This window comes from Sprattus sprattus (assembly GCF_963457725.1).
Source record: "Sprattus sprattus genome assembly, chromosome: 12".
NCBI classification, from domain to species: Eukaryota; Metazoa; Chordata; class Actinopteri; order Clupeiformes; family Clupeidae; genus Sprattus; species Sprattus sprattus.
In genome coordinates this window covers 2,773,599-2,783,598 of record NC_137910.1, presented here as the reverse complement: position 1 = coordinate 2,783,598, position 10,000 = coordinate 2,773,599, and the positions used below count along the sequence as shown (strand labels likewise).

Sequence of the window (10,000 nt, the reverse complement as noted above, 5' to 3'; positions counted from 1 at the left end):
ATCTGAAGTCTCCCGTATGCTTAAGTGTGGTTACCTTGTGTGAGGATGTTTAATGTTTAATCCACTCTAGTGTAATCTTCTGACGTCTGTGTAAACTGCTCTTGGATTAATTATGATGCCGTCTCTCTAGTGGGATTTGTGTGTGTGTGAGTGTGTGTGTGTGAGAGCGTCTCTGTAGTGGGATTTGTGGTGTCTTTGCAGCGTGAGGAGAGGACGCCTCAAGCAACCACTCTCAGTCCCATATCAACACTGCTGAAACTGAGAACACCAGTCTGTGTGTGTGTGTGTGTGTGTGTGTTGACAAGCTTCAGGGGTCCACTCCAACCCCCCTGCACCCCCCCCCCCCCCCCACACACACACACACACACACACACACACACACACTCACACCGCCCCAAGGTATGCTCCAGTCCTGCAGTGCCCCCTCCCTTGCCTGGGTCTTTGGGATAAGCTAAATGAGGTCTTCCCCTTAAAGGATTCTCCAGTTTGGGATGGATGGGTATTGATTTGGGGTTTGTTTGTTGTGCGCTGGCGTGCTGCCTGTGGGATGAAGACTGTGTGTGTGTGAGTGTGTGTGTGTGTGTGTGTGTGCTGCTTGTGGGATGAAGAGTGTGTGTGTGTGTGTGTGTGTGCTGCTTGTTGGGATGAAGAGTGTCTGTGTGTGTGTATGTGTGTGTGAGTGTGTATGTGTGTGTGTGCTGCTTGTGGGATAAAGAGTGTGTGTGTGTGTGTGTATGTGTGTGTGTGGTGTGTGTGTGTGTGTGTGTGCTGCTTGTGGGATAAAGAGTGTGTGCTGTGCTGGGGAGTTATGATAATGAAGATGCGGGGCAAACACTCCACCGCCGAGTGGCTTTAGGAGCAATTTGACTCTGACTTTCAGCACGACCTTATCATGCTGTAGTGTGTCTTTGAGAATATCTGAAAAGGATTGGGCGATAGTGGTGTTTTTTCATGATATCCAACACTTTGCAAAGTTAAGGCTGCGCAACAACACCTTGGCATGTGTATGAGGTGTGTGTGTGTGTGTGTGTGTGTGTGTGTGTGGGGGGGGGGGGGGGGGGGGGGGGTGAGAGAGAGAGCATGCGAGGGTATGCCTGAGGGTAAAAAAATCCAGCATGTTTCCATGTGAGTGTGTACCTCTATGTGCGTGAGAATGTGTTTGTGTGTGTATTTGTACTTGCACCTGTGTGATCACGCATATACTCCAAAATGTGTGTATATATGCTGAGAGTGTGAATGTCTGTGTGTGTCAGTGTGAATGTGTGTGTGTGTGTGTGTTTGTGTGTGTGTCTGTGTGTTAGTGTGTGTGTGTTAGTGTGTGTGTGTGTGTGTGTGTGTGTGTGTGTGTGTGTGTGTGTGTGTCAGTGTGAATGTGTGTGTGTGTGTGTGTGTGTGTGTGTGTCAGTGTGTGTGTTAGTGTGTGTGTGTGTGTGCGTGTGTGTGTGTGTGTGTGTGTGTGTGTGTGTGTGTGTGTGCCCAGCAGTAGTACTAGTAGTTGACTCACTATGATCTGTATGAGTGAGGTCCCTGGTGGAGTGTCCTCCGGCAGGCTGATGTTGTAGAGAGGACTGCTGAAGATGGGCCGGTTGTCATTCTCGTTGAGCAGGTCGATGAAGACGTGAGCGAAGCCCGCATGCTCAGACAGAGACTCGTTCGCATAGAGCTGCGGAGGAGAGGAGGAAAGAAGGGATGAGAAGGAAAGAGAGAGAGACAGGGGGAAATAGAGAGGAGGAAAGGAGATAAGAGAGGAGGAAAAGACCATTAGAAATTTGAAGGGGGGGGGGGGGGCAGAAGTATAACAGCAGGAGACAAGAGAGAAAAGAAAGACAGAGTGAAATAGAGAGGAGGTAAGAGGAGAAAAAGGAGGAGTGGGGGAGCGAGAAAGGAGGGCAAGAATCAATCAGGAGAGTCTATAATATACAGCTAATGCCCAGCAATAACAACCAGAACACACATGAATGTCAGCCAATAGTGCGTTGGACTCTGCTGCCAGAGTTATGTCTGCCGCTGCCCTCGTAAAACAATCAATACTCATTTTCATAGACACACTTGAACAGGATCCTGCCCTGGAATGAAAACAAAATCACACACACACACACACACACACACACACACACACACACACACACACACACACACACACACACACACACACACACACACACACGACCTCACTATGTGTCTGCATTACACCATAAGACTGCTGTACCCTAAGACACAGTCCTGGTCCTGTTACTGTCTGCATAATACCATAAGACTGCTGTACCCTAAGACACGGTCCTGGCCCTGCGCTAAAGGGATAGCATGACTCATATACGACCGTATCCACACACACGCGCGCGCGCACACACACACACACACACACACACACACACACACACACACACACACACACACACACACACACACACACACACACACACACACACACACACACACACACACACACACACACTCACACACACACACACACAAAAACACACACACACACACACATACGACCATATCCAGCCGAAAGACAATTTATCCACTGGGCCTTCATTGAGTCCCTTTCCAATTTCAGCAGAATCATTTCTGAATTGAAATGAGCCATTTTAAAAGTAGGTACAAAAAAATAAACATGCATATAAATAAATAAGTCAGAATAAATAAGGGTGGGATCCCGGCAAACACCATCTCAGTATTCAGGTGAGAGTGTGTGTTTGGGAAGGAGAGAAAAAAAGAAAGAAGAAGGGGAGATAGGGGAGAGAGAGAGAGAGAGAGATTGCAGAGGCAGATGGCTAAATGAGTTTGAGGGCTTGAGTCACAGGTATTAACCGAGATGTTCTGAGCAGTTTGTCAATGAAAACAAGCTGCAGGTTTAACACACCTCAGACATTGCAACACAAAACACACACTGGGATGCCAGTCAAGGGTCTAAAAGAAATTCAGTTTTTTTGCTTCCGTTCTGTACAGAGTTGATGTGACCTCAGTGATTCTCATTGGTACTCTCAACATATATACAGCAGCTTGTTCTTAAAGGCACACAGTGCAACTTTATGTAAACATTCAATGAAAAATAAACATTCAATTTCTAGTCTTTTTTGCACGTAGTAAGTTTCAATAACTCCATACCATTACATATCGACATTCAAGGAGCAAAGATGAGACGTCGTTGTGTGGTGAGAACTGATAGAAAATCGTAAACAACAACAATCGCCGGTGGGGAGAAGACATATTTCCATTGACTGGAAGCCTGCTTTATTTATTGTAGGTTACCAAAAAATAAAGAAAATGGCGGCGATTGTTGATCGATTTTCTATCAGTTCTCACCACACAACGACGTATCATCTTTGCTGCTTGAATGTGGGTATGTAATGGTATGGAGTTATTGAAACTTACTACGTGTAAAAAAGACTAGAAATTGAATGTTTATTTTTAAGCCTCGAAAGTTGCACTGGGTGCCTTTAACATGTCTATGAGTGTTGCACCTCAACAGAGACGCAGGTGAGTACACAAAATCACTAAAATGTAAAATTCTAAATTATATTTATCTTACATTATAGTTGCATTATAATTGAACAGTTGGGTATTTGTAAAAATTAAAAACTAACAGTTTAGATTTCCTTTATTAAAAATACAGGCCCCACAGAAAGAACTCATGGCAATAAAAGACAGTATACTCTTTATTACTCAAATCTTTTATTTTTTCAACACTTTGATTGTCCACCCTTATTTTAGATGTCTGACTCAATCATCCCTGGCATGGATGACATGCTGGAGGGGTTGTGGGTTACTCTACTTTTCTCTTTAAAATACCCTAAAAAACACTTTAACCTTAAAAGAGTGATCTATTGAATTCAAGTCAGGCGACATAATTGGCCAGGTCATAGTTTTCCCTTCTTTAGAAACTCATGCACGCATGTTCATTTACAGCACTTTTAATTCACAATTAATTCACGTGTGTGTGTGTGTGTGTGTGTGTGTGTGTGTGTGTGTGTGTGTGTGTGTGTGTGTGTGTGTGTGTGGGTGTGTGTGTGTGGGTGTGTGTGTGTGTGTGTGGCCCACTCTTGTGTGGTTTTGGCAGTGTGCTTTGGATCGTTATCATGCTGGAGTATTCCTCCTGTGTCAAGCTTTAGGAGACTGGGAGTCGTCTGACCACTGCTCACTTCTGTTGTGAATACTGTCAATCAGGCCTGTGTGTGTGTGTGTGTGTGTGTGTGTGTGTGTGTGTGTGTGTGTGTGTGTGTGTGTGTGTGTGTGTGTTGTGAATACTGTAAATCAGGCCTGTGCACAGATTGACCCCAGGAGGGAATCTTTTCCCCCTAACTATTTAAAATTTTTATATTTGAGTTTTTAAACTACTGACTATGCCATCAATTTAAAATAATAGCAGTAACTATGGCCGACAACTGCATTTAAGGCATTTTTAACTGCAATTTACCTGCCCAAATATCTGAAACCAACACTGAAACGATACCGTGGCAAAAATATCTGAAAACCAACACTGAAACTATACCACGATAAAAACCTAGAATATCAGAAAGTAATGGAATAATAGATTACTTTTTTTATTTATTTAATTGAAGTTGAAATAAATTGAAAAATGTACAATATCAACGCAAGGCAGGGTAGGATGTGAAAAGAAGCCATTAAAGACCGTAAGTGGATTATTATTCCATAATGTGTTCATACATTTTAATATCCAACCAGGACTGGAGGACCTCTTACACACACACACACACACACACACACACACACACACACACACACATACACACACACACACATGACTGGAGGACCTCTTACACACACACACATACACACATACACACACACACACATGACTGGAGGACCTCTTACACACACACACATACATACACACACACACACACACACACACACAGGACTGGAGGACCTCTTAATTGCGATCAGCTCTTTATACGTTCACATCTCTCCACGTGTCCCACACAGACACACACACACACATCTCTCCACGTGTCCCACACAGACACACACACACACATCTCTCCACGTGTCCCACACAGACACACACACACACATCTCTCCACGAGTCACACTGCTGCTTGGGAAAGGTTCAGTCCATGCAGAGGTCCATGTGAGCAGCACACTAAACACCATTTTGGCAAAGCTTTTATCAGTGCCAACTAAGATGTTGTTACTGTGCAACTAAGAAGGTTTGGGCATGCTATTAAGGCAGTACATTCACTAGTTTTAGACCAAAACTCCTTACTGCTGCTTCACTTTCATGTTAATGTCGGTAACTATTTGATTGGAGAGTTCATTCATATTTGAGCAGGTCATTCTTTGACCCCTGGGGTATTACTCTGTGAACTCTTTGACCCCCTGAGGTATCTCTCTGTGAACTCTTTGACCCCCTGGGGTATTACTCTGTGAACTCTTTGACCCCCGGGGTTATCACTCTGTGAACTCTTTGACCCCCGGGGGTATCACTCTGTGAACTCTTTGACCCCCGGGGGTATCACTCTGTGAACTCTTTGACCCCCGGGGGTATCACTCTGTGAACTCTTTGACCCCCGGGGGTATTACTCTGTGAACTCTTTGACCCCCGGGGGTATTACTCTGTGAACACTGACAGAATTTACTCTATGGGAGCTCTATGGTGGCAGTTGCATTGTGGGTACTCACAGGGAAGCTGTAGGTCCTGCTCTATGGTGACAGTTGCATTGTGGGTACTCACAGAGAAGCTGTAGGTCCCACTCTATGGTGGCAGTTGCATTGTGGGTACTCACAGAGAAGCTGTACGTCCTGATGTTCTCGAAGTCCAGTGGGACGGCTACGCGCACCCGGATGTCGGCTCGACCCTGCACGGAGGTCGGGGAGATGGTGAAATGGTCCGAGTTATTCCCCGTCAGGAAGACCTGGAACATGCTGTTCACTCCCTGGGGAAGAGAAAGAGAGGAACACACGGACCCGTCAGAAAGACCTGGAACATGCTGTTCACTCCCTGGGGAAGAGAAAGAGAGGAACACACGGAAAAGAGAAGAAAACTTGAGTGGAGAAGCATAGAGGTTCATACACACACAACACACAGTCCCCCTTCCAGCAGCCAGACCAACCACAGTGTTCTTCTTCTTCTGAGTGTGTGTGTGTGTGTGTGTGTGTGTGTGTGTGTGTGTGTGTGTGTGTGGAACTCGAGGAGGTGTAGAACAGCTGTGTGAGAAAGAGGGGAGGCTTCCTCACGACTGGCAGAACACGGGCAAAGACTGGCACAAACTGGCACAGTATTCTCATTACCGTCGCTAGGGACTATGGAGCACGTTCGAGCGGAGCGGATGAGCAGGCGGAGGTGGGGGGGTGGGGGGGGTTGGGGGGTCTGGGGGGGGAGAGATGATGAGGCTCTTCAGCGGGTGCTAATCTGCTGGAATCTATCTGACAGAACAAGCCACTCTCACACACACACACACACACACACACACACACACACACACACACACACTGACAGAACAAGCCACTCAGCGCCACAATGCCTGTGATTGATCCAGTCGCCAGAAAATAGTTTCAGAGTTCAATAAACATTTAACCTCAAGTGTTCGTTCTCCTTTTTTTTATTTCGACGAAAACGAATGAAAGAAAACAGGAAGATTACAAGATCGAATGTGAGTGCCAGAGAATGAAACATCAAGAGATTTTAAGAAGGATCAAAGAAAACACGGCACACAGACACACACACAGAGACACAGACACAGACACACACACACACACACACAGACACACACACACACACAGACACACACACACACACACACACACACACACACACACACACACACACACACACACACAGTAAAGATAGCTAGACAAACCTGGGTTTATCTACGCTAGTAGTCTTCATCCCTGTCCCCCATCGTGTCTCTTACAAACACTCACTCTACCCCCCGAGGCCACCCAGCGTGATATGTACTCTGATTGGACAGATGAAGGGGAAATGAAACCCTGATTGGATAGATGAATGGGAAATTAAACCCTGGTTGAAATAGATGAATGGGAAATTAGACACACATTCAATAGCCCCACCTGCAGTGGCCCCGAAGGTGCTCAAAACGTCTCCCCGGGGCCCCAGATTCCCCATTCACACATAATAGTGTTGCTTTTTTCTGAGAAGTCTTATATCACTGCTAGAGACGCTGCTGGAGTCACCCCAAACAATCACTCCAGCCTGTAAGGTTTGTGATCTGACTGTGTGTTAGCTTTGGTCTTGTGATGCACATCTATTAGAGCAGTGGTTCTTAACCTGGGTTCGATCGAACCCCTGGGGTTCATTGAGTCACTCTCAGGGGTTCGGCAGGAGTCAAGACACACACAGTATAGCGCGGTCCACACTAGCAATGTCGGGTCGTTTTTTTACCTGCGTTTTGAAAATCGTATTTAATTTTTCAAATACGAAGGGTTCGGCGAATGCCCTGATGAAGCTTGCAGGGTTCAGTACCTCCAATAGGGTTAAGAACCACTGTATTAGAGGATAGTAGTGTGGAAACTGAACATGTATTTGGGGATCATGTATGTCCAATAGCGCGATTCCACAAGAAACGGAAAACACAAAAACACAAAAAGACACAAAATGTACTAATGGTTATTAACAGCCATTACTATGACAACAGGACAAGACAAGTCCTGACGCCTCAAGTTATTAGATCCTATTGATCAACTTCGGAATTGATGTATGAGGGCTGTTCCTATTGTGAATAACACTCAGAATTCCACTATTTCTATCCGCGTCTCATCACAGGACTAATTTGTACACATGCTGGCAGGGAGACGCGTGGCTCAAACACACACACACACACACACACACACACACACAAACACACACACACACACACACACACACACACACCCATTCACACATACGTAATGGTGTTGCTTTTTTCTGAGAAGTCTTATATCACTGCTAGAGACGCTGCTGGAGTCACCCCAAACAATCACTCCAGCCAGTCAGTCAGGGGCCTAAGGTTTGTGATCTGATTGTGTGTTAGTTTTGGTCTTGTGATGCTCATCTATTAGAGCAGTGGTTCTTATCCTGGGTTTGATCGAACCCCAGGGGTTCATTAGGTCACTCTCAGGGGTTCAGCAGGGGTCAAGACACACACAGTATAGCCCGGTTCACACTAGCAATGTCGGGCCGTTTTTATACATACCTACGTTTTGAAGAAATCATATTTTATTTTTGAAATACGAAGGGTTCGGCGAATGCCCTGATGAAGCTTGCAGGGTTCAGTACCTCCAATAGGGTTAAGAACCACTGTATTAGAGGATAGTAGTGTGGAAACTTAGCCTGACGATGTCATACTCATAATTCTAGTCAGAATATGAGTCTAAAACCGGACTATTGGGCTGTGATTATGGGGCGTGTTTCAACGAACCAGGAAAGAAAATTCCTCTTCGCTGAATTGGATACCTAGAACCAATCAGAGCAACGTAGTATTTCCATCTGATAGATTAAACTTTTACCTGATCCCGTAGGAAGGACGGCAAAAACATCTTTTCAATCGACAAATGCCTTGATCGCGTTTCTCTGTTCCTCTTTCAAAATGAATGCGCTGTCATATCTGTTGAGACGTTACTTAATTAGCACTCAAGGCTAGAAGCTACCATTCGTTTGAATGTTTTTTTTTCTACGCGTTAGCATAACCTATCAATAATGCTCTAGAGTGCTTCAGTTAAGACCTATAATCCTGGGCAACACTCGTTTTGCGTATACACAACTAACCGAGTCAATGTAGACATATAAAAGTCGTGTAGATAGCTTAAATCATATAAAATATGTCCCACTAAGCTTCCGAGACGGCGCCATCTTTGTTCGATGTATACCGGTATTCTATCTATATCTGTCCATCAACGTATAAAGCCCGCCCTTACAATTTGAATGGTCAGATCACTTTTCGGGGCCGTTTAAACCCTCCCAACTAACTCGACTCCAGACTGAATCTCCCAGCCCAAAAATTTTGTGGGCGGAGTTCAGGCTGGTATCCAGGCTAGTGGAAACTGAACATGTATTTGGGGATCATGTATGTCCAATAGCGCGATTCCACAAGAAACGGAAAACACAAAAACACAAAAACACAAAAAGACACAAAATGTACTAATGGTTATTAACAGCCATTACTATGACAACAGGACAAGACAAGTCCGGACGCCTCAAGTTATTAGATCCTATTGATCAACTTCGGAATTGATGTATGAGGGCTGTTCCTATTGTGAATAACACTCAGAATTCCACTATTTCTAGCAGTGTCTCATCACAGGACTAATTTGTACACATGCTGGCAGGGAGACGCGTGGCTCACAAAAACACACACACACACACACACACACACACACACACACACACAGACACACACACAGACACACACACACACACGCACACACGCACACACATACACACACACACGCTGGCAGGGAGACACGTGGTTCACTACACCCTACGGTGCTCACAGCTGTAGTCAAACCGCCGTCTGCTTTCACAAGGATGGTTACGGCAAACTGTCAGCACAGATGAAACACACGTCAAAAACACCTCTCTCTCACTCCCTGTTTTCTCTCTGTCTGTCTATCTTTTTGCGTGGTGTGTGTCTCTCCCCTCCAACACACAAACAAACAAACACACACAAAGACACACACACACACACTGTGCATGTCTTTGTCTCTGTCCTTCTACCACTTGCATCTGCATCTCTGTCTCTCTCTCCATCTCTCTCTCCCCCGATTGGCCGATTACAATGCCGTTGAGGGGGACATGAGGAATGACATCCGAGATCGATGCAGGCATTATGGCGCTGGATGTGAGAGCCCCATTTGTGTTTGTGTCGTCTGCTGTGTGTGTGTGTGTGTGTGTGTGTGTGTGTGTGTGTGTGTGTGTGTGTGTGTGTGTGTGTGTGTGTGAGCCCCATTTGTGTTTGTGTCGTCTGCTGTGTGTGTGTGTGTGTGTGCGTGGGTGTGTGTGTGTGTGTGTGTGTGTGTGTGTGTGTGTGTGTGTGTG

The 10,000-nt window shown here is 45.5% G+C and overlaps 1 protein-coding gene across 1 annotated transcript in view; it reads right to left on the bottom strand.

The window, feature by feature from the left end:
* The window catches only part of cdh23 (cadherin-related 23), a gene marked incomplete at both ends in the record, with an annotated part of 283,012 nt that overhangs the window by 123,131 nt on the left and 149,881 nt on the right, over nucleotides 1-10,000 (bottom strand). The window contains 2 exon segments of the mRNA XM_080848547.1: nucleotides 1,505-1,663; nucleotides 5,754-5,903. Coding sequence (XP_080704673.1) covers nucleotides 1,505-1,663; nucleotides 5,754-5,903 — 309 coding nt within the window.